The sequence below is a fragment of the Rhinolophus sinicus genome, chromosome 15, assembly GCF_057876585.1.
Source record: "Rhinolophus sinicus isolate RSI-liver-muscle chromosome 15, RSI-T2T, whole genome shotgun sequence".
Taxonomy (NCBI): Eukaryota; Metazoa; Chordata; class Mammalia; order Chiroptera; family Rhinolophidae; genus Rhinolophus; species Rhinolophus sinicus.
Window position 1 is genome coordinate 90,653,708 of NC_142515.1, and position 25,535 is coordinate 90,679,242.

At 35.3% G+C, this 25,535-nt stretch overlaps 1 protein-coding gene across 6 annotated transcripts in view; it reads left to right on the forward strand.

Annotated features, from left to right (window-relative positions):
* Window positions 1–25,535, forward strand: part of PPP3CC (protein phosphatase 3 catalytic subunit gamma) — a 74,322-nt gene that overhangs the window by 34,290 nt on the left and 14,497 nt on the right. For all 6 annotated transcript variants that reach the window (XM_019714490.3, XM_019714500.3, XM_019714473.3 and 3 more), the window contains exons 4-10: window positions 7,606–7,717; window positions 13,604–13,749; window positions 15,149–15,288; window positions 18,763–18,840; window positions 18,927–19,021; window positions 22,510–22,635; window positions 23,350–23,421. In XM_019714490.3, coding sequence (XP_019570049.1) covers window positions 7,606–7,717; window positions 13,604–13,749; window positions 15,149–15,288; window positions 18,763–18,840; window positions 18,927–19,021; window positions 22,510–22,635; window positions 23,350–23,421 — 769 coding nt within the window. The remainder of the gene's footprint in view (window positions 1–7,605; window positions 7,718–13,603; window positions 13,750–15,148; window positions 15,289–18,762; window positions 18,841–18,926; window positions 19,022–22,509; window positions 22,636–23,349; window positions 23,422–25,535) is intronic.

Genomic DNA, 25,535 nt, shown 5'->3' on the forward strand with positions numbered 1-25,535 from the left:
TATTTTGTTGACATAAATGGGATGGCGGATTCAGGGAGGACCTTTGATTTCAGGGAGGAAAGGTCCTTATCCCAGCCCCAGGGAATGAATTTTTGGCGGTCTGAACTAGTCATGGCAGTCCATTCCCTGTCACCAGTGGGTTGGTCTAGGGGTAGACGTGGATCCTGTTTTGCCCAGTAACATATAAAGGAAACTCTGCTGGGTGTTTGTTTTATTTTTTGGTGTGTGTGCGTTGACATGTTTCTTTGCAGGTGTAAAAACTCTTGCAAGGTGAAAGCTTTTGAGCCCCCATTCCACTATGTCATTTCATATGTGGATGTGTGTATTGTAGCAGCCATGTTGTGACCGTGGGGCGGTGCTTTAACTAAGGATGAGAAGCAGACCTGTTGCGAATCGCAGATCAAAGAGGTAGAGAGGGCACGGTTTCTTCGTGATGATATTGAGCTGGTGCACTAAACCTGGACATCTTACCTCCAGACTCCTTGTTTCGTGAGATGTTTAAATGTCTTTATGTTTAAGTGGCTTAAATGTTTAAATGGCTTAAACAATAGTTAATTGGGTATTATATCACTTGTACTCTTAAGTGGTACCAGGCTGTTTTCCAGTTAGTTCTGTTCTCTATATTGCTGCAGTTAACATCTTTTTGAATATATCTTTGATAGCATTTCTGATATTTCCTTAAATCGGATTCTTACAAGTGAAATAACTAGAAACAGTGTGAGCATTTTTAAGACTTGATACGTATTGCCAAATTGTTTTCATAGAACCTTATTTCACTTTATTTTCTCTTTCCATACTAATAATTTTTATTTCTTTGAGCCTGTATGAGAGAATCAAGGCATGATGATTTTGTTTTCATGCCCAGAGCAAGCACTTATCTTTTTCTGAAGCAATGTGGGCTTTGATTAGTACACCAGAGACTGATCCAAACGTCACTGATAAAACAGAATAGTAAAGTTTCACTTTTTCTAAGTCTTTTGATGTTCCTTCTTCATTTGTACCTGTTAGAAAGAACTTCTTCTGTGGTAGGGGAAGCTAACTAAATTTCAGTTTCCTTTAATTGATTTTGCAATAAGAGAAAAGATTAAAGGGAACATTTTCTACATAGGGTATGTTGTACTAAATGCACAGGAGCCACCAAAGAGAAAATGATATCAGATGTCCAGGTGGTGTAAATGTTATCAGATGACCAACTGATGAACAATTGTTGACATACATAAATTATACTTGAAGTGGAATAAAGTTCTGTTCACATAGAAATAAATAAGTAATTGAGTGTCTGAACAGATCCTCTGATAATCATGGCCTTGTCGTTGAATTGTATTACACAATTATACAATTGCATTCTGATGTATAATCTAAGGAAATAAAATTTGAGACTAGAGGCTGAGAAGTATATCAACTGAATTACGTTGCAGTGTGGATATGGATTGTACTTTTATATATCTCATTACTTCAAAAAGGTAAGTTGGTTTTTTCAGGAGGCAGAAATAAAGACCCAAATAAATCAAAAGATATATACTGTTCTTGGTTTGGGAAAGGTAAGTATAGAGAGGAGAAATTGCTTTCTAAGTTTATATATGGATTTAATGTAATTTTTCCTTGGAATATTTTGTGCAAGTTATGTCAAAAACAAAAGTCAATCAAAAAAAAGAAAAAAGCCATCTAAGTATATTTGTATATGTCTATATATTTAAGTTTTACAATGTTTATTTTGTAACATCTGTCTCAAAATGTACATACATTTTGATCCAACTCCCATTTTTTGAGAAATTATACTGCGATGCATTCATAATTATGTACAATGACCTGTGAATAAATATTTTGTCACAATAATTGAGAGGTTCCTCTGACATTTAATGAGCAGGGTCCAGGTATACAAAACACCCTGCACTATGCAGGAGACTCCTTAACCACAAAAATCATGCTTTTCAAATGGTTAGTAGTACCCGGGTTGAGAAACATTGTTAAATTCTGGTATGGAGATGAACAAGCAAAGCCAAGTCCTTTGCTGTGTTTTTTTTCTTTTTTTATTTGCTGTGTTTTTTAATGAGAAGGACAGCACTGTGTATTTGTTTAGTGTCTGTGAAAATCAGCTCAGGGTGAGGGGCTAAAGAGGGACAGGAGTAGCTAATTTAGATGGAGACCAGGGAAGGCCTGAGGAGGTAGCATTTGAACAGAAACTTGAACTTCTGTGACCTGAGGGGAAAAGTCACACATAGAAGTGGGTGGGGAGTACATTCTAGGCAGAGGACACTACAAGTGTACAAGCTCTGAGGCAGGAGCCAAGACTTAGGCCGGCAGTTCCCGAATGGTAACAAGGCTGGTAACAGAGTAATGAGTAAGGAGAGGGAAGATGTGAGCAGTGTTTCCGAGAGCTGGGTGGGGGTTAGATCATGTCAGGCCTTGCAAACCACTGGAAGGAGTTTGAATTTTATTTTGAATGTGATAGGAAGCCACTGGAAAACGATTTTTTTGAGCTGGCAGGTGACTTATTCACATTTATGTTTTAGAACAATTACTCTGGCTGGTATGTCATGTGAATTGACTATAGGAGCCCCTGAGTGGGTGTAGGGAGACCAATGAGGAATCTAATCCAGTAAGAATAGGCAAGAGATGTTGGTGACTTACATTTGGCAGATGGAGAAAGAAGCCTTTGGATTCAGAATTTTGAACTCTTTCCTTTTTGAGAGGTGGTGAAATCTCAGTTGAATTAATCAAGCTCCTCAGGTCACGGCACCTTTACTACTAGACTTTGCAAGGTCCCCCTCTGTTTTTGTTTTTGTTTTTTCTTATCTGTGACCTCTATTTTCCTTACTCTCTCTTCCCAGTGTACATGTTTCTCTTGTATTTGGTATATGCCTCAGAATAAATATAATACATTATATTAATTTTTTAACATAAGGTGTTTATGGATAAAGTATTTTACTTTTACATAAATGTTACAGTGCTGTTCCATGGTTCTCAAACTTTAACGTGAATCATATATATCTGGAGGGCTTGTTCAAAAGCCCGTTTGCTGGGTCCCCCCCGCCCTCAGAATTTCTGATTCGTTAGGTCTGGGATAGAGCCTGAGAATCTGTGTTTCTAAGTTCCAACGTGATGCTAATGATGCACCACGCTTTGAGATGAATGTGACCACACTGAACCACTGCTGAAGCTCTGTTTCTGTTTGTTTTGCACTTATCATTATGTTTTCAAGATCTGTCCAGAGTGCTGTATGTCTCTAGTTCATTGCTTGCTGCCTGCTGTATGTATAGTATAATGCACCTCCATGACATTTCAGTTTTCTGTTCTCAGTGACGGTGACGCCTACGTTGCCTCTAGTTTCTTTCTACAGCGAACACGCTTCTGATATAAATCCACTTATGAGCTCATGTTTCAGTTTCTCTATGGTTTATGAACAAGTGTGGGATTGCTAGGGAGAAGGGTATATACCTTTCTACTTGAACTGACTAATGCCAAATCACTCTTCAGAATAGTTGTACCTGTCTAGACTCCTACCAGTGGCACCTAAGAGTTCTTATTTCCTCACATCCCTCTCTCTAGAATTTGGTTGTATCTCATTTTCTAATATTTACCAATATGATGGGTATAAAGTAGTATCTTATTGTTTCAATTAATCTAATTCCTAAGGAAATCGAACATTTCATGTTAGCCATTCCATTCTTATACTCAAGGATAAGAATTTCTTGTATGACCTTTCAGAGATAGGGTAAGCACATACAAGCATATTTACATAATCTGTTTTTAAGAAATAAATGTGCTGATCAAATATATGGTGATGGAAGGAGAACTGACTCTGGGTGGTGAACACACAATGGGATTTATAGACGATGTAATACAGAATTGTACACCTGAAATCTATGTAATTTTACTAACAAGTGTCACCCCAATAAATTTTTTAAAAAGAAAGAAAAAAAAAAGAAATAAATGTGCTTATCATTACATTTCCCGTTAAGTGGTGCTTTATCTGAATCTCACAGATTTTGATATGTGTTGTTTTTATTATCATTCAGTGTTTTATATTTTAAGAATTCTCTGTAACCCTAGGACAGTGAAATGTGGTATGTTTTTTCTTTCTAGTCATGCGGGATATTTTTGGAGTTAGTATTTTGTTACTGATTCTAATTAATGTAATTTGGTTAGAGATCACGATCTGAATTCCCTCTTTGGAATTTGTTGAGACTCCCTTTGTGATGCAGTACCTAGTATATTTTTGTGTGACTATCCCATGTGTACTTGAAAATAATACATTCTCTATTTGTTGAATTGTTCTCTATAACTTTATTTTTTCTGCTTATTCTAAGTTACTTTTGGGTTTCTGTCAAGATTTCCAACTACAGTTATTGATTTATCTGTTTCACACCAAGGTCTTGTCAATTTATGTTTTGGTTTGTTTTTATTTTACATAATTGCAGAATGCTGCTATATTCAACTTACTATTATATTATTTTTTTTATGTGCTTTTGTTCAATTTCATGGTGTTTTACCCATTTTTATAAGTCCCCTTTTGGAATTGCCTTTAGAGTTTGCTGGAAACTTTTTCATCTTTAGTAATATCAATAAAGTTTTATTCTTTAGAGGGTGTTTTTCAATTTTGCAAACAGTTATGAGCCAGCTCTGAAGAATTTTTCCCCAACCTTGGCTTAAAATGACAGATGTATTTGTGTAGGGGTTTTTAAAGGTCTTTAAACTGACTCAGAAATTAAAGCCAAAAAACAGTGTCACCTAATTGTTTGGGTACATCGTAAATACTGGGGGTTCAGAACAAGTTACCCCAAGATGTGCCTTTGTGGTGTGGGGGAGGAACAAACTTTCCTCTATCCTAAAGCTTCTTCTGGCCAGTCTGATAATTGAATAGACAAGAGACAGATTAGCAAGAGAAAAATAATCAAATGTAATACATACGTATGTTTGGGAACCCTGCATACAGGAGAGTCAGAGACCCCACATGCATGAGAGGTTCTAGTCCTGTCAATTGTTGCTTGTGTTTTAACGTTGTATGTGAGATATGTATATTTCATGATTAGTATATGCTGTCGATCTTCGTTATTCACAGATTCTGTATTTTCATATATGCCTCCTTGCTAAAATTTATTTGTAATCCCCAAATCAGTACCCATAGTGCTTTCAAGGTCCTATGCCCTCTGAGCAGAAAGAGCTAGGAAACATATATATGTATACTAATCTACATGTACACTCACGTTTTTATTTATTACTGTATCTAATTGTGTATATCTTTAAAAACACGAGTTCATATGATACCTCTGATTCCAATTCATTACAAGGTTCCTTCTAGTCTTCCCCCTTTCCTGGCTCTCATTATGTGCAGTGTGTTCACTTGTCTGTTCAATCCTAATATATCTATAAAATAGACATATAACAGCCAGCTCATATTGTGAAAAACAGATTTACTGACTAGAGTTACAGTATTGGTGTCCTTTTCTTTGTCTTTTTAGCCTTGTAGTATGCAGTCAAAATGCTGTTTTCCAAAGTTACCTGGGTTAGTTCTTTTTTCCCCCATCTCCTTTGTTGCTTTGTTAGCCATTTATAATACAATTAGGTTCATTTGTTACTGTTTATATTTCATTTGTGGTTTCTTTTCACATCCTGGTTGAGTCAGTTATTTATTTTGGGGGCGTATGTAAAACGTCACTGTGGTGCTTGATGTCAACGCTATCCTTAAAGGTATGCCTTGGGAAGTGGCCCTCCCTCCTCATCCCTCCTAACCTATTCCAGTCCCCCTCCTTCCTTCCCCTCTCCTCTGTGCCCCCTGTAAGTAACCAATCTCTTTAGTTTCTGATTTATGCTTCAGGTATTTCTCATGCACACAAGTAGATTCATGTGTATTTCTTATGTCTCCTTTATTACATTGACTGTTGCGTACTATAGATATTCTTTTGTACATACTTTGCTTTTTTGACTCAGCAGTATATCAGGGAAATCACTCCAAATTAGTTTAAAGTGGTCTTTCTCACTCTTTTTTTATACTTCATTGTGTGACTATATCATAATCTCTTCAGCCTCTCTCCTGTGTATGGTCATTTAGGTTGTTTCCAGTAGCTTGCTCTAACAAGCAATGCTGCAGACTTGTGCATATGTAGTTTCTTATTGTTGGAGGCGTATTTTCAGATTAGACTCCTAAAAGTTATCAAAAGTTAAGTGAATATGTAGTTTTGTTAGTTTTTGCCAAATTGTTTTTTCCCATGCAATTTTTTAATCCAGTCAGATTTACCCATCTTTTCTTTTTTGACTTTCAGATTTTTAGTCATTAGTTACAGTTTTCCCCCGTATTAAGGCTAAAGCAGAACTCATCCACATGTTTTCTTCTAGAATTCGTATGATTTGGTTTTGATATATTTAGGTCTGTATCCATTTGTCATTTATTTGTGTTATGTGAGATATGGATCTAATTTTTTTTAACTGGCACCAGTGGTCCCAGAGACATTTATTAAGAAATACATCGTTATCTTAGTGATTTAGGATGCCACCTTTATTATATACCAAATTTTATATGTACTTGATTAATTTCTGGGCTATTTTATTCCACTGGTATATTTGCCTATATATGTGCCAGTACCACTGCTTTAATTGTAGAAACTTTATGTTTTAACACCCAACAGGGCTAATCCCCCCTCATAATTTCTCTTTTTCAGTGTTTTTCTGGCTGTTTCCTAATTGTTCTTGCATGTTTATTTTTCCATGTAAATTTTAGTATCAGTTTGTCTAACTTCATGGAATAGCTTGTTGGTATTTTTATTGGAATTGCAATGATTTTTTAGGAAGAACTGTAATTTTTTAATGTTGAATCGTCCTATCCAAGAACACGGGGTGTCTTTTTGTTTGTTCATATCTACTGTGTGTCTTTTAGGAATGTTTTAAATTTTTCCTGGTATGAGATTTGCACATTTCTTGTTAAGTTAAATCCTGTGTGTTTAATCTTGTTACTGCTATTGTAAATGAAGTTTTCTCTATGAGTATGTACTCTTTATGTTTTTGTATATGAAGGCTATTGATTTTGTAGGTTAATTTTGTATCCTTCCATGTTAATGAGTTTTTTTATTATTTGAGTTTTATCATTGATTTTTTTGGAGTTTTTTGGGTATACTATTATTATATCATCTGCAAATAGAGGTAATGTTTTTGGGTTTTTTTACCCATTCTTAAGCCTCTAGTTGATTTCTTTTATCTAATTCCATTGGCTGATACCTCTAGCACAGTGTTGAATAGTAGCAGAGACAGTGGATATCTTCGCCCTATTCCTGATTTTAGTGGAAATGTCTCTAGTGTTTCTCCATTAAATAAAATACAGGTTTTAGGACAAAGGTGTATATATGTATGGGCAGCTTTGTCACAGAGTTCTAGATATTTGGATAGAACATAGGAACAGAAATTAAGGAAAGATTTCTATTTAGGCTACTCTCTATGCTCTGCCAATTCTAGGGCAATAGCATATCACATTCAAAGGCTAACGTTTCGTGTTTCAACTTGGGAATAGTAATTAGATATGCCATTACAGCAAGTCATTTGAATTTATATAAATTATCTTTATGCGTTCTCATAGTCACAAATAAAAATTTTATGCTTGTATTTGTCTTGCAGTGTGTGCTGTTTTTATGGAGTTTAAAGATTAATCATCCCAAAACATTGTTTCTGCTTCGGGGAAATCATGAATGCAGGCATCTTACAGAATATTTCACCTTCAAACAGGAATGTAAGTATAATCACTTCTCCAGAACTTTTCTAGTTACCCGCTAGCCAGTCCCAAAATAAATCAAACATAAAGAAAAAAGAAAGGAATGGAACTCAAATGCTTCCTGTTTTTTTTGTTTTTCTGTTAAGAACACTAGGATTCTACTTTTTAACACATTTATTTTGAAAATAATTTTTGTTATTTTCCCCTATGTTTATAAAGTAATATATTTGTGATATTTGGAAAACAGGAAAGTCGAAAAAAGATAAAAATTGTCCACAATCATACCAGTTAAAGATAATCAATATTATCTCAATATTTGGGATATAGTGTTTTATTCTTTTCTGTATATATAAAAATCTGTCATAAAATAGTTCAAATATATATATTCAAATGTCTTTAAATATTCGAATATATTTAAAATAAATTTGGGCTCATATTATATGTACTGATAAATAAATTGCTCTTTTCACTTTGTGTAATAGCATTTTTCCCATCATTAAATATTTTTAATGTGATTTTAAAATGTTATTTTAATGTTTTTAAGTATTCCATTTTATGAATATGCTATCATGTACATAACCAATTTATTATTAGGTTGGTGCAAAAATAAGTGTGGTTTTTGCAATTGTTTTTAACCTTTTAAACCACAATTACTTTTACACCAACCTAATAGCAACTGACATTTAGATTGTTTCCAACCATAAATAATACCGTAATAGTGAAAAAGTTTATTATTAAAGGTAGACTTTCTTTGAAAGTTAAAATATTACTAGCTGATAAAAAATATTTCAAAACCTCACAGATTTCTTTGACCAGAATCTAAGTACTTCCAATTGGCTCTCAACTAACATTCAGTGAGATAGTGAGCATATTGGGGATGTTTGGGAGAACTTGCCCCAGGGCATTTGCACTTACTGTTTCTTTTTTCCCCAGATACCTATCTGCTTATCAGCCCTACATCCTTAGTACTTCATTCAAGTCATCTCTTCAGATATTTTCTTCCCTGGTTGCTTTTTCTAAATTAAAATTTCATCATTTTACTCTCACACCCTGCTTTTTTTTTCATAGTATCTATCAACACCTGAAATTTATGTATATTATAAATATAAAATTTATCCCTTATAGGTGGATTACAGTTTGATAGTGCCCCATATACCCATATTAACTCTCATTACCAATAGCTTCCTACATTGGAGTTGATAGTTGTAATGACAGTCTTCCAGTAGCATCTGAAAGGAAAAGTTGTTCTTATTACAAGAAATTTTAAGAGTATGGACACTTAAAAAAACATTAAAAAAAAAAATCCTTCTGACAGAAAAGTCAGCTTCACTTGGGCATTCCAGCCCTTGGGACTTATTAGAATAAATACTGTAAATCAGTAGGTAATGATCAGGAAGTTTAAAAAAATTTGATCTGCTATTGATGAGTGTTTAAATTTGTGTAAAGTATTTCAAGAGCAATTTTGGAATATCTGTAAACATTCTGACCCAGCAGTTTGACTTCTAGGAATTTATACAAACCAATAGATTGTATTGGTTTTCTAATGCTGCGTAACAAATTACCACAAATGTAACTACTTTAAAACAGCACATTGATTATCTCACAGTTACTGTAGGTCAGAAGTCCTTGTGCAGTGTGGCTGAGTTCTCTGCTCAGGGTCTCACTGAGCCAAAAATCAAGATGTCACCAGGGCTGCAGTTCTCATCTGGAGCTTGGGGTCTTTTTCCAAGCTCACTAGTTGTTGGCAATCCTTGTAACTGGAGGGTTAAGGTCTCCTTTTTCCTGCTAGCTGTTGGCAGGGGACAGCCCTCAACTTGTAGAGACTGCTTGCCGTTCCTTGCCATGTGGCCCCATGGGTAATTCACAACATAGATATCTGCTTTCTTCCAGGTTGCCCGAATGCATCTCTCTGCCTTCCTCTTCTGTGATTAGCTAGTGAGAGAAAACCCTCTGCTTTTCAAAAGCTCGTCTGATTAGGTCAGGCCCACCCAGAGGAATCTCCTTTTTGTCATAACAGAATGTAATGATGGGAGTCTCAACATAGCCGCAGGTTCCATCCACTCAGAGGGGCGCAGATTATACAAAGGTGTAGGTCATTGCAGGTCATTTTAGAATTCTGGCCTACCGCACTATAAACTCACAAAAAGACAGTAAGATATGGATGCATAAGGATGTTCATTGTAGTGTTAATTGTAATAGCAAAAAAAAAAAAAAAAAAAAGATAATCTAAATGTCAATAAGGAACTATGTAAATAAGTGATAATATGTCTTTAAAAATAGGTGGCTGTTGAAAGATCAAGGTGTATCTAGATATCCTGATAGGGAGAGATGTTCACATATGTTGTTGGATGATAGAAACCATTTCCAGAACATGCATGTGTGCTCTCCTTTGTAAATTAAGTATATTATGTGCAGAAGAAATTGGTAGCTGTGACTACCTGTGGGGAGTTGAGTCAGGAGGATTTATGCTTTTAATTTATATTCTCCCACAGGACTGCTTAAATTATCTTTCATCACTACCGTGCACTACTATCATACTGATTTTTTATAACTGGTACCTTTAAAATCACCCAATTAGGGCCCAAGCATTAAAAAGGCTTTTTAAAGCACCCAGGTAATTCTGCTGCATGCTGCCGGTTAAGAAGGCCTACTCCAGAGGTTTAGGAAGTAGCTACTATTTGTCATTTGAGAACCACTTCACCAAATAGTTTATAATTGGAAATACATACTTGGCATTGTTTTTCTAAGTCAAATATTAGGGTAGTCCTCATTACACCTCTATTTCTTTACCTGGGAAAATTAAATAATGCATATCAAGCAGTTAACAAAGGCCTCGGAATGCTCAATATTTAGCAATAGGTAAGCGATGAAGACAGCAGTCTATGGGTACTTCTGTTCTGAATAAAGGTTCCGGTTTTTTAGGTAACATTTAATCTAAATCTTTCTCTGTAATTTTTTTTTTTTTGACTAGTATAATTGGTTCTATTTTTAGAAAATGGAACAATAGGTTCGGGGAAAATTTTAAGTGTCTCATTTTGCACAGAAGTTCTTATCTCAGGTTTTTATTTGCTTTTCACATGCTTTAATTTAGTCAAACCAGGTTTCTTTATTTTTCTCTTATCTGCTCCATCTGTTTCATTCTAACACTGCATCTGAAATGTAAATAAATCTTGGAACAAGCATACAAATTCAAGTACAATTTCAAATTTTATTTCTATATAAGGAAAGAGCATGTGTGCTTCTTTGCATGGGTGTTTTTACTGATAAGCGGATCTCTCTTAAAGGGCCACAGTGGTTTTTAGAATCAGCACCTTATAATTACTGGTAAGTGATGCTTAGTTCCAGATTGTGCAGCTGCAATCTTGTTAGTATTATTAAAGGGGGCAGCTGGAAGCTCTTCTTACATCAATTCTTAAATTGCTTTATATTGCAGAGATTTCGTTTTTGTATTTCAAATCCCGAGATAATTTGAGTAGCAAAGTGTAACAGTTAATTTTTGACATATTTATCTTTGCAAAAAACATTTCTTTATTTTTATATACTTGGAAAGCAAGAAGCCTAGTGATTTTATAATCCCATCTCATAGCCCTGGGTCCAAATTTCTAAAGTAAATTAATTTCTTATTTCCATGAGCCATTTTTTGATGTATAGTTAACCAGCTTACTGATAGGTTCCAGAAACTCCTATAATTTTGCTAATGAAACAATATTGTTATGTTAGGTTGATTTAAAAAAATAAACAGATATTGTTTGTTGTTGTCCATTATGCATTATTTATAGAAGTAAGAGACTGGTGTGGTTAGATTGTGGTATATCTGTTAAGTTAAATACTATTTAGATATAAAAAATAATAATTACAAAGCTCGTCATACAAAGATGTGATATGATCTCCAAGACATGTTAAATATAAAAAGCAAGTGCAAAACCGTGTGTATATATACAGAGGGTGCAAAAAATATGTGTACACATTTTAAGAAAGGGAAAAACTGGATTAAAATTATACTGATGGTAACCACTTTGAACACCTCTTGTAATTGCAGAAGTCAAACGTGACTTGTCATCTTTTGTTATCAGTATATATTGAGTATTACAATTTTAACAGTTTTTTCCTTTCTTAAAATATATATACATTATTTTATATATATGTATGTGTATATATACGCACTTACATATATGTAAAAAACAAAAGGATGTTGTGAAAAAGAGAACATATGTACATATCTGCGTGTGTACGCATAAACCAGCTTTGTAAAGATAACCAGGAAACTAGTAATATTGGTTGCCTGCAGAGAGGGGATAGGAGATGCTGTATATCCTTTTGTAGATTTTAAATTTTGAGCCATGTCAATGTATTACCTTTTTTAAAAATAGTAAAACAAATATGTAATCAATGGTTAGACCAGGTTGTAGTTTCTTGCAAATAGTGCTGACCGTCAAAATTACTTTCAAAGAAAGTTGTTGAAAATTTTGTTTTGTTAATGTTGTATTACTGATATTAGTTAGAACTTGTATCAGTGTGATCCTGTGACCCACGTGCACTTTCCCTTCATCATAGAAATAATTGTTTTATGGGGTGGATCTTAACACTTGTCATGAAAATAAAGTGCTTGAGTCAACTAATTTAACCTTTGGCAATTATATATATTTGGCTATTTAGATTCTCCTCTTAAATATTTAATTTAAAATTAATGATTGGGAGGAGTATTGCGTGGTGTTAAGAGCATGAAGAGGTTCAAGTTCCAATTCTGCCTCTTACTAGCTTGCAATTTTGGGCCCAATTTCCTCAGCTTTTTAATGAAGTTTGGGAGGGCTGCCTGCCTGTACAACTTCTGGCCTTCTGTACCAACGTGCACCTCCAAGCACAGCTTGACTTTTTGAAATCCAAGGCCAAGGAAGAAGAAAACATTGCTTTCTCTTCAAACTGAAGTAATTTTCCAGTTTTCCACCTATTATTTCATGAGCTATTCTTGATGGAGACCCCACCTTAACCGTGGAGACCCCACCTTCTGCCAACTGAAGTATTCTCTTGGGTTCTGTAGCTTCGCATGACAACCACAGCAAAATACATTTCATTAAAATTAACATTTTTACATAAATAGAACCAAGACATAATTTGCTTAAAGACCTTAAAAGTCAGCAAAAAGATTATTGACATTTTATGGATGACTCTGAAAACTCCAGTTTACATTGATATATCTTCAACACTCCCAGGGGGTCTTTTTAGACCCAACGAAATATTCAGAGTCACAAGACTACCACAGGCCATAAACTTGGCCTCCATCTACTTAGGAGGAAACAGTTCTGGAAGGGCAGCACCAGGCATCCCTTTTCAGTGGAGTAGTCCTCACAAAAGTACGTACAGCCAGTCTGTTAGCTTGCTGCCTCTTACCTCCCATTCCCCCATGCCCTCCAAGTTTAGGTACAAGGAAACAATATCCACAATGGGTAAATCAGAGAGCCACCCTGGTTTAGAGGCCTCATGTTTTACAAGTGCTAATCAAAAACTTTCTTGGCATAGCTTCCAGGGTCCCACAAGGGACATACCTCAGGAGTCACAGTACTCAGAGAAGCCCAAAGCTATAGCTTCCTGCCAGGTGATTTTGTAACTTTTACCATAAGCAACATGGATAAGCAACGTTGCCTAATAACACAGCTGACATTCACCTTATCAGGTTTCCAGGGCAACAGAGCTAGAAAGTTAATCCAAGGTCTTTAGAGGAGAGAGATGTTGTTTACTCTTTATCCACAACTTTTCAAAAACATCTTTACAAAGATGATTGTGTTTTCAAATTTGCCTGAAATAAATGGCTTTAAAGTAGGCTTCCTAATCTTCTGGCCTATATCTTTTTTCATGTATGATAAATTTTATCTTTTCTTCCTTTGACTGTTTTTCCTTTTTTGATAGGTCGAATCAAATATTCTGAACAGGTGTATGATGCATGTATGGATACATTTGACTGTCTTCCTCTTGCTGCCCTCTTAAATCAGCAGTTTCTATGTGTACATGGAGGGATGTCACCTGAAATTACTTGTTTAGATGACATTAGGAAAGTAAGTAATCTTTCATTAGTCTCATGGGGTAAATATAGATATATAGATATTTTTTCATTGCAGTCAACTAATATGTCTTTATTGCTGTGATTTCATTACTGGGAGATAACCCCTGTCAACATTTTGCTATATATCTTCCAGAAATTTTCTGTAATTGTTAATGCAATCTGTGCTTTTACCAACTAGAAACATAACATTTTTTTAGTATATTCCTGAAACTTTAAATTATGTAGCAATGTATAAGGAAGGAAACCAAACCAGAGTTCTAATCCCTGTCCTGTCATTAATTGTGTAACCTTGACCAAATCACTTAACCTCAGAGTCAGTTTCTTCTCTGAAATGAGGAAGTCGGAATGGATGGCCTGAGCACTCTTTCAGCTCTGAAATTCATTGGCTTTGACATTGTAGATGATGCAGTTTAATTGCTACACTTGCCTGACTTGGGATTATTATTGCTAGGATTCTGTATCTTCATGATTGGAAAAAGATGACCAGTCTTTTTTCACTAATACTGTTCTATGTTACCATCTTCACTTTTCTACCTTTGTATGTATCTTACCTCTCTCTCATGTATAGTAGTTACTGAAGCTAAAGATTTTTCTGATTATAAAACTGGTTACTCTTCTCAAGGTAAGACGTTTATCTATACATGCTGCCTTTTCCCCTGCCTTATTGTCTTTTAAATAACCGGCATTTCTCTTTTACAGTGTAAGTCTTGAAATGTACAATTCTGAATTGTTTGTGTTAATCGATTTCATGTAGTAGAAGTCCTCTTCTTGGCACTCAGCTATTCTAGTTACTCGTTGTTTCTTGGTTTTTTTTATGCCTTTAACCAAACCAGCAGTGACTAAAGACTTAAGTTAATAACTCATATTGAAATGCCTCCAATGCATAGAATGGGAAGGACGAAAGCCCTTTACAAAACAAAACCAGCATGCTTTAAAATAAAGAAATCTCCATTGGAATGAGGCAAACAATGAACAGAACCATTGTAAAAACCTTCCTGCTCTCATGGTAACCTGGGCTCACCTAGACACTAGAAACAAACTTTACACAGTCTTTCTAAATAGTATATCTCTGTAGTGGTTGATTTCACATTTGAGTTAAATGAGTATATACCTCTTTTAAGATTAAGATATAAAGGTGTCCTTTTCTAAAGAATGATTAGATGACAGGGATATTTATAAAAAATTACTACCCAAAATAATAAAATGTATGTATCTAAATGTGTCACACATTCATTTTCTTTCAGGAAAATCCTTTAGGGGCTTATTGCCTTCTCTACATTCTGGTGGGTGGAAGGGTTTTGTTTTTGTTTTTGTGTTTTGACCCACACCAGTTTTCAAAAGCTTTTTTGCTTTCATGATTTTTCTTCTTTTGCCTTTTGCTTGTCTTCTAGTTAGACAGGTTTAAAGAACCTCCAGCCTTTGGGCCAGTGTGTGACCTGCTGTGGTCTGATCCCTCGGAAGACTACGGCAGCGAAAAGACCTTGGAGCACTATACCCACAACACCGTCCGAGGGTGTTCTTATTTTTACAGGTATGCTGAGCCTTAGATTTGCAAAGTCAGGAAAGGAAAGGGTGAGGTCGCTTATCAAATTATTTTTAAGTACTTTAGATCTTGAATTTATTTGTGTAGTATTAGGGACTTCTGTTTAATTTTTTTATTAATAGAAGGCAGAAAACTCATGTTTGTTCCTTTTGCTTTTGGCATTTTATTAGGTATTAGGCCCTAGTAAGTGTAACATACCCAACGTGACTGAACGGGACATCTTGTAGTGCTTCAGTGTTATTGTCTGACTCTAAATGATTTAGATGATTTGTTCCCAAACATCATCTAGAGACCTTTTTAAAAACAAAGATTTCTTGGCTCTTCCCCCAGACATTCTGATTCAGTAGGTCTCTGAGACAGGGAATCCTGTTATTTATTTTTTTTCTTGGGGGAGGGGAACAGGACTTTATTGGGGAACAGTGTGTACTTCCAGGACTTTTTTCCAAGTCAAGTTGTTGTCTTAGTTGTGGAGGGTGCAGCTCAGCTCCAGGTCCAGTTACCGTTGTTAGTTGCAGGGGGTGCAGCCCACCATCCCTTGTGGGACTCGAGGAATTGAACTGGCAACTTTGTGATTGAGAGCCTGTGCTCCAACCAAATGAGCCATCCGGGAGGCAGCTCAGCTCAAGGTGCCGTGTTCAATCTTAGTTGCAGGGGGCAGAGCCCACCATCCCTTGCGGGACTCGAGGAGTTGAACCGGCAACCTTGTGGTTGAGAGCCCACTGGCCCATGTGGGAATCGAACCGGCAGCCTTCGGAGTTAGGAGCATGGAGCTCCAACCTCCTGAGCCACCGGGCCGGCCCCTGTTATTTTTTTGAAAAGCTCTCCAGCTTTTGGAACCACTGGTAGAGGCAAAGATATAAAAAGAACAGGACATTGTGAACTAAGTTCAGGACATTTCCTGGAAGTCGGCCGTTGCCCTAAATCTCATGTGTAAGCTTTCCCTGTGCTTTGCCACTCAAAAATAGGGAGGTATAGGGAAGTTGGAAGTCTAAATTTTTCTAATCCCATTATTTTATTATGACAAATAATACATGTATTTAGTCCCCTAAAAATCTATTAATTGCCTAAGGTAATGCATTCGTTAAATGAAACCCACATATAAAAAGTAAGAAGCCTCCATTTTATCATCATTTTAACATTCTTTAAACAACCTTTTTTCATTCCTTTCTGCCACCTTTCCCAGTAACTAATACGATGAAATCACTTACATTTTACTTCTCTTTACATTGTTTAAAATAGAGAGCATAACACTACTTTATTATTAGCACAATATAAATTGATACAATTTCTATGGAGGTCAACTTGGCAATATCTCTCAATTATAAATGCCTCTGGCTTTGGTCCAGAAGTTCTGCGTCTAAATCATAATCCTGTGGCTGTATAGTTGACCTTCATTATTCACAAATTCTAACCGGTGAATTTACCTACTTGCTATTTATTTGTAACCCCCAAATCAATACTCAGCACTTTCACAGTCCTTCAGGGACACGCATACATACAGAGTAACAAAAAATCCGAGTGACCCCACGTGTGTCCCCAGCTGGGGATGAACAAGGAGTCGCTGTGCCTTCTGCTTCAGCTCTCATACTGTAAGCAGATACTCTTTTTGTGATCTATTTAATATAACATTTGTCACTTTTTTTTTGGGGGGGGGGGGGGCGTGATTTGGCTGTTTAAAATGGTTCCAGGAATAGTGCTGAAGTGCTGTCCAGTGTTGCTACGTGCAAGAAAGCTGTGATGGGCCTTGAGAGAAAATATGTGTGTTAACTATGCTTGTTCAGGAATGAGTCATGGCATTGTTGGCCATGGGTTCCGTGTTAATGAATCAACTATATGTGTTAATAAGGTGTTTTTACTCGGAAACACACATAACTCAAGGTTATTTATTGATCAGTTGATGAAAATGCTGTGACCAGACGCTCCCAGGACCCTAATCCTGTATTTCCCCTAAGAGCAGTGGTTCAGCATTCACTAATTCCATTTTTACAGCACTTTTATAGAACATAGCTACTGCAAATAATGAGAATCACTATACTTGCAATTGTGTAAAATGTATGTAACAAGATTGGTTACTCATTGCTACATTATTTCCAATAAAAATTTTAAAGCAACTTAAATGTTTAGTACAAGACTAAATAAAGTGTTGCACATCTGACAATGGAATGTACTTAACAATGCAGAGGCCCTTGCTTTGAAAAGCAAGGACCTACAACTAAGATTACTCTACCCAGTAAAGCTATCATTTACAATTAGAGGACAGATAAAGAGCGTCCCAAACAAGAAAAATCTAAAGAAGTTCATTATCACCAAACCAGTATTATAAGAAATGTTAGAGGGACTTCTTTAAGATGAAAAAAAAATCAAAATTATGAATAACAAAATGGCAATAGCTACATATCTACCAACAACAACAACAAAAAAATGCAGAGGCTATTTTTTAAAAATGAAAGAAGAAAGCAAACCCTTTATATACTGATAGGGCATAATCACTACTGTAAAGTGAAGAAAAGACATGGTACAGAGCTATGTGTACCATCTAATTACTATTTCTAAAAGTTGGGATGTACATGTGTGTGTGTGTGTATATATATATATATATATATATATAATTGCTTGACGTTAAATAGAATGTCTCTGAAATACTCAAAGAAACCAGGAATATTGGTTGCTTCCAGGGTAGCTGGAAGATAGAAGTAGGAAGGAGAAAGGCCTTTCACTGTATCCCCTTTTGTATCTGTCAATTTTATAGCATGTTAATGTACAACCTCTTTTAAAAGTTAAGTCTCTCTAATGAGCACAATAAGAAACAAAGATTTAAACATAAACTAAATAATTAACACTTGGCTAATTCCAGGATAATTTTGTATTCTCCAGTTCTTATCAGGTATTTGTCATTCAGAAAGATAATAGTGCTAAAAGAATATGTTCGGAGTAGATGTAAATATCATACCTTTTATTAGAATAAGGTTGGGTGTAATATTTGCATTTACTCCTGAAATATTCCTGCATAATATCATCCTGGTGTTGATATTACCTGTGAAGCTGTCAGTAGGTTCTTTAACTTTTCTAACAGTTTGACAATATGAAAATTGCATGTTCAGTTTTTAGCACCTACTGCACACACTCACACCCTACCGTGTTCCTTTTTTTATATCAAGGTATCAGGAAAAGTTTTGGTATTGTGTTATTATTGTTAAAGGTTAAGACAAAAAACATTAAAGGCTGGGGAACTCTGTTTCTGTCCTGGGATTGTCTGTTATCTGCATATTTGAGCTGGAATGAGGTATATTAGTGAAATGGGAAAACAGTGATGATTGCTAAGCTATTAATAAAAGTTCAGTGGTATGTAAAACCTATAATTTTGAAACAAAATTAACTTGTTATCCTGACTTATCCTCTTCCGCCTCTTAAAAAGTCAATTGTTTGAATTCTGGACTTATGTTTTCTAATTTTCTTTGCCAGTTACCCTGCAGTTTGTGAATTTTTGCAGAATAATAATTTGTTGTCAATAATCAGAGCCCATGAAGCCCAAGATGCTGGGTAAGTTATATTAAAACTGTACCACATAACACTGCAGAGTTTTGCCTTAAATATCAAGACAGATGGGTTGTTGTCTCTCTTTCCAGGTATCGAATGTACAGGAAGAGCCAAACAACGGGCTTTCCATCGCTCATTACAATTTTCTCTGCTCCCAACTACCTAGACGTCTATAACAATAAAGGTGAGTCCAGCGATGTTTGAGTTTGAATTTGTGAATAAATGTGAGCGCTAGTTTAATCATATGTGTGTGTTTTGTAATATATATAAGAAGAATAAATTACTTCAGGTTCAAGTTAGAATAGCTACCATGTTTCCCGAAAATAAGACCTAGATGGACCATCAGCTCTAATGCCTCTTTTGGCGCAAAAATTAATGTAAGACCCGGTCTTATTTTACTATAATATGAGACTGGGTATAACACAATATAATAATATGATATGATATAATATAATATAATACCAGGTCTGATATTAATTTTTGCTCCAAAAGTCGCATTAGAGCTGATGGTCCGGCTGGGGCTTATTTTCGGGGAAACACGGTATCAGTTACTGGTTTTGGTGAATTGAATTAATTTGTAACAGCAGTACTTCAATAGACGTCCCCGTTAGGTGTTTTAGTGTTTGTGGTTATTGAGCTGTGTTTGCTCTTCCTGGGCAGCAGTGCAGGTAGAAGGGCTACTGTACAAAAAGTCAGAAGCAGCTCCACGTCAGTCCCAGTGCGGCCAGAAACTAACCACGTGACTTGAGTAAGTCACACCATCTCATTAAGCTTCAGTGTCCCGAATAGAAACAGAAAATTGGCTGTACAGATGCCTTTCAATGCAGAAATTCTACTTCTAAGACTTTATCCTATTAAAGCCCTTTTTCAATGTAATTTTTATGATTCGTAGTTCATAAGTTTTGTATCAGGTCGGTGGTCCACCTAAAAACTTCCTACCCTTTTTAATTTTGTTGTTTATAAAGTACGACTATAAAATAATAAAACTTTTAAACAAACATGCCAGAACCTGTATATCCAAATGAGTATCATCCCTTGAAAGTAGTTACCTTGGGAGGCTATATGCTTATTCCACCAATGCTGCCATTGTTCAAAACATTTTTGGAACTCCTTTTTTGGCCTGGCCTTCAGAGTCTGCAACACATTCTTTTGATATTATCCTCAGTGATGGGAAGGCAATCTTCGTCCTTTGAGGGTGGATTTGATTTTGGGAACAGCCAAAAGTCATTCAGAGCCAAGACTGATAAAAGGTGAGTGACCAAGCGAGATAATGCCACTTGGGGTCAGAAACAAGGTATGATTATAACTAATGAGACTGGTGTTCTTTGTGTTGCTTATCAATGGCTCTGGAGGCAATTCCAAAGGAGGGGTTCAAAAAGCATTTTGAATAATGGCAGCATCTTTGCATTCGATATACAGTAAAGGAGCAAAGTGTATAGAAAAGGGCACTAAGCTAGGAGTCAGAAGCCCTAGTCTAGTCCTGCTTGACTTTTAAATTCAGTTCACAAGATACTGTACATTTAAGTTCACTTCACATTTAACAAGATACTTGACTTCCCTGAGCCTCAGTTTAGCTTTAAAATACTTGTCATATAGGGTTGTTGAAGACAAATTGGAATACTAAAAATGAATATTAAAATCACCGATCAAACTATAAATTGCTATAATACCATAACATTTTGCTGTTATTGCGCCTGGTGTGATTACATCCAAGGACCATGCTCATCTGATATATACAGTCTGGTGTGTTTGCAGTTAGTGGTTTCTTAAGTCTTGCTACTTTATAGTCATGCCTTGTATATGCAGTTGGGGAGACACGTTTGAAAGAAGTCCGCGATGTACTTACTGTTTACTCTAGTTAAAAGTAAACTATGCAATGTCACGTCTCATATAAGTCTGATTTGTATCAGTCCTCTCAGTGTGTCCTTGTGACTTGCTGTCCATTTTGTAAAAGCATTTCTGACTTAGTTCTCTCCCAGCCTTATGCTTTCTTTTTCCTTCTTGTCATTCTTTTCTGTCTTAGCTGTCTTACAATGCTCTGCTTCTCCCTACTCCACTCTTTCTTATTTCTGTTTCCTAATATTTTTAGTATATTAAGAGACTTCATTTTGGTCTTGTCTCCTCCCTTATGAATGGCAGGCACTGCTTGTGCTGTCAGACTTCTTTAAGGACACTGAGTGGCTCCAGTCCTTATATTTGTGATGAAGACTTTCCCTTCTCACTCCTTGCTTTAACCTTACAGTTAAGAATATTGGTTGCCCAGTGGATTTATCCGTGTGCTAAGCTGAAACGTGTCATTTAATCAGCAATCACTTTACTGCCAACTCACTTTTTACCCCATTCTAACCTGGTTTTGTTTTTGATTATACTTAGTAAACTTTTAAAGTCACAGTCCATTCTACCTGAGTTTACTGTTGGCTTTGACATAATTAGTAACTTTATCTTGAAACAACAATCTTATTTTCCTTGATTGTTTCTTAAGCATTTTTTAGGAAAAAGGCAGAAAATGTGGCACCAAAAACACTCTGTGGTGGTACTCAGTTACTCACCATACAAGTACCTCTTTTCTTGAAAAAGGCAAGTCTATCCCCCTTTCCTTCTCGTTCTTCTACTGTTGCTTTTCTTTCTTGGATATTCTTTAGACTTATTGGTACCAACAGGTATTTCTTAGTTCCACTGGTTATATGAAAGACCCTTAAGTCATGATTTTTAAAGACTTCTATTCTTATTTTTTTATGTGTCCACTGGCAGGATACCCAAAAGCAGTTTTTAAGCTCTCATTTCTAATCACCACTGTTTTTTCCCTGTGTCGATTGAGGGAATTATTGAATAATTATATATTCATCTAACCTAAATAAAATACATATACATGAAAATAATGGGACATGTGCATTGTAGCCAGTGTTAGGTTTTTAAGAACTGAAGATCCTATTTTCGTGCATTTTCTTTATAATCTGTGGTGTACATTTTAGACGATTAGTAACTTATATTTTGAGACTATTAGGCCATCCTATAATAAGGAAAGAAACAGGAACCAGGAGATGACCTATATCTGTCATTCCTAGAGAGCTGTTAGACCCTATTTTATTTATGATAACAGTAAGAATAATTCAGAGAATAATGCAAACAGCATTGTATTGCTGGTGACAAAGACTGAGGAATTAGATATTAAAACTTTTCAAATATAAAGAAAATTAGTTTGGTCCCAAAGTGTATGTGAAAACTTATGAGGTGGTTATTATTAAACATTTATAGAGTGCTAGCAATATACTGACTGTGTTTAGGAGAAATGGGCATTGTTTATCCACCACATTGTATGCAGAGATGATTTAATCAGCTTTAAAAGAAAAGATTCTTATTAAAATATAGCTAACATACAATATTATATTAGTTTCAGGTGATTAAATAAACTTTCGAGCCTTGTAAATTGCTCCAAGTTTACCATCTGTAGATGACTGCTATCTTATAAACTCCCAGAGAGTTTACAAAATCTTTGGTTCTGGCTAATGACTAGCAAAGCAGCCAGTGTCCATTTGCTGAGAAATATTTGCCCTCAAAGGAAAGTTGTAATTGTAACTATTTGGTATATAAAGGGAAATTATGACAAATTTTGACAAAATTATGACAAACCTGTTCCTCTGTGCCATACTTTCTTGCTTTATTTGTTTTTAGCTGCTGTGTTAAAATATGAAAACAATGTCATGAATATCAGGCAGTTTAACTGTTCTCCACACCCCTACTGGCTTCCAAACTTTATGGATGTTTTCACGTGGTCTTTGCCTTTCGTCGGGGAAAAAGGTAAGAGAACTAAAGTATCTGGACCATCAGTTGTCTTAACTAGTGATGAGAGCACACTATATATTTGCATGAGCCCCCTGATGGTTCAGAACTGGTTGTTGTTGTTTTTAAAGTTATCAGAAATGTTTTCTAATTTTCTTTGTTTTTATAAAGATTTTTAAATGGCACTTAATTGGTTTTTAAATTATAATTCTAGTCTATTATGCTCTTCTTGTTCTAAATGTCAACTTAAAGTAGCTGTCCTACTGTGATCGAGATGTTAAAATAACATGTCATTACACCATCCCTTCAGTGACTTCTTCAGCGATAAAGAGATTTAAATAGGAAACGTTATCCTTAGAATTGTATTTGTACACCTATACAAATATAAAATAATCCTGTTGGACATAGACCTGGTGGCTTAACTTCTTTACAAAATGGGAGGAATTCTTTTCATGTGCATATCAGTGAGGAAAATGCTCTGGGTAGCACTCTAATGAAATCAAGTAACTATGCAATGAATCTTCAAAGACTCCAGACTTTTTACTGCAGCAAGTAATCTACCCAAATTCTATATAAACCTGAAGGTCTACACCTAATGCTGCTTTTTATAGCTACTCTTAATAGCATAATGACAAGTCATTTTTATCTATGTTTATTTAGATATCCACATCATTTTGGAGAAAGTACCTTATTAATTGTGTAAATTTTGGGCTATTTTGTCTTACCATATAGTAACAGAGATGCTGGTTAACATTCTCAACATATGCTCTGATGATGAATTGATTTCCGATGATGAAATTGAAGGTAAACTTGCCTTTTACTCATTTTACTAGAAACAAAGGTTTGGTTTTGGTGTTAGCCTGTTTTGAATAATTTTTTTCTTATTGTAAAAGAATTGTGTTCAATATGAAAAATATGAAAACAATCACCTATAATTCTACTATCTCATAGATATCCACTGTTAATATTTTGGTGTATATATACTGTGTTACTGTCTTTTATCTTTGCATATATTTTTGTTCTCTCTTTTTTCTTTTTAACAAAAATGAGGTCATGTGATATTTACTTTTTTTGTAGACTAATGGTTACATAGTTGTCCATGTCAATTGTTCTTTGTTTTAACCAATCCCCTGCTGTTGGATATTGGATATTTTTTCCAACTTTTTCTTTTTAAAACCCAACACAGTTTTGAATATTTTTACAAACAAATCTTTGCACATTCTGTCAACAACCAACATTTGTTACATGCCTGATATGGGCCAAGTACTGTTTAGATCCTTGCTCTCAATAAGCTTATATTCTAGTGGAGGGAAGACAAACATAATAAATATAAGTCAGGTGTTGATCTATGGTATGAGAGAAAAGAAAGGAGTATTAGGTAATGAACAGTAACATTTTCTTGATTATTTCCATAGGACAAATTTCTAGAAATTGAATATATCTGTGTCAATTAATACTTACAATTTTAAATTGGATGCAGATAATCTCTAGAAAGGCTACCAGTTTACATTTTGTGTATATGGTGCATACTGTAGTTCACAGTGCTCTCTCCAATACTGCTTATAATTTTTATAGTCTGATATTTTTTAAATTTTAATTTGTATTTTTATGATGACTAATGAACACTTTTCTTGTGTTTATTGACCATGTTTATTTTATTTCTCTTTTGTGAATTGTCAAGTCATACCTTTTGCCCATTTTTCTACTTGGTTGTGTACATGTTTGTTTGTTCGTTTGTTTTTCTTCTTATTGGTCTCTGAGGGATCTTTATGTAGTAACATTTTATTGCATATGTAGCCAAGTATTTTTTTCTTAGTGTGTTGTGGGAGGTTTGATTTTAAAGGTAAGCCCTAACTTATCTGAGAGTATGGAAGATTCTGGAAAGATGGTAGTACCTGAGCACAAACCTCTGTCATTCTGTCTAAGCTCTGTGCTAAGGGGATTCACTCAGCTGTTAGGATAAACTGTCAACATAGTGGAGAAAGCCCAGCCGACTGTGAGGATGTAGGAGAGAGTCCTGTACATACTTATGCTTCAGATTCCACATTGAACGTTCAGAGTAGATTGTACGTAGCTTGTGAGTCCCTTTAGGTATGGGATGGAAGCTCACTACAAAGGAAACAATTCTTCTTGAGCAAAAAGGGGAGCCAGGTCAAAATTAAAACAAAACAAAGAATTTAAGTTAGGAAAAGATGAAACGTGAAAAATAGATCTAGTAAAATTTATATGGATATTTAAGTGCCTATGGAAGTTATTGTGAACTCTATTGTATGTTTTAAGAAAGGATTCTTGATTGTCATGAGGATATGCTTGCAAAATTATGCCAAAAATTGTGTATGGGAATATTTTTCAAAGTATCATCTATAGTAGCAAAAGATTGCAAACAATCTAAATGTTCCTTAGAGGAGAGCTGGGTAAATCAATCATGATATATCCATATGATAGAGTCTCTACATGGAATATCATTTCCTGTATGCAAGCCTCCTTTCTCCCTTTCTCTTCTGGTTACGTCCTGTTCAGTTTATCATCACTTCCTCATGGAAGATGTTTCTGACCTCCCTGACTAGATCCAATACCCCTGTGATACTCTCTCATCAGTGGTGCTCTCTCATCAAATGCTTCTCCTTAGCATTTGATACTGTTGCAATTTTACATTTGTTTACATTATTACCAGATTAATATATTTTACCCCCATTCAACTGTAAACTTCCTGAATGCTGGGACAAAATGGTTTTTGCTCACTAGAATAGCCCTAAAACCAAGCATAGTGCAATGAGCATAATAGATAAATATCTGTGAGTTAGACTGAATGATATAAAGTGCAACTACTTAGAAAAAGAATGAAGTAGAGAGATTGGTGCTGATGCGGAAAATCTATTAGCTGTTCTATTAAATGCAAAAGTAAATACATAGAATCC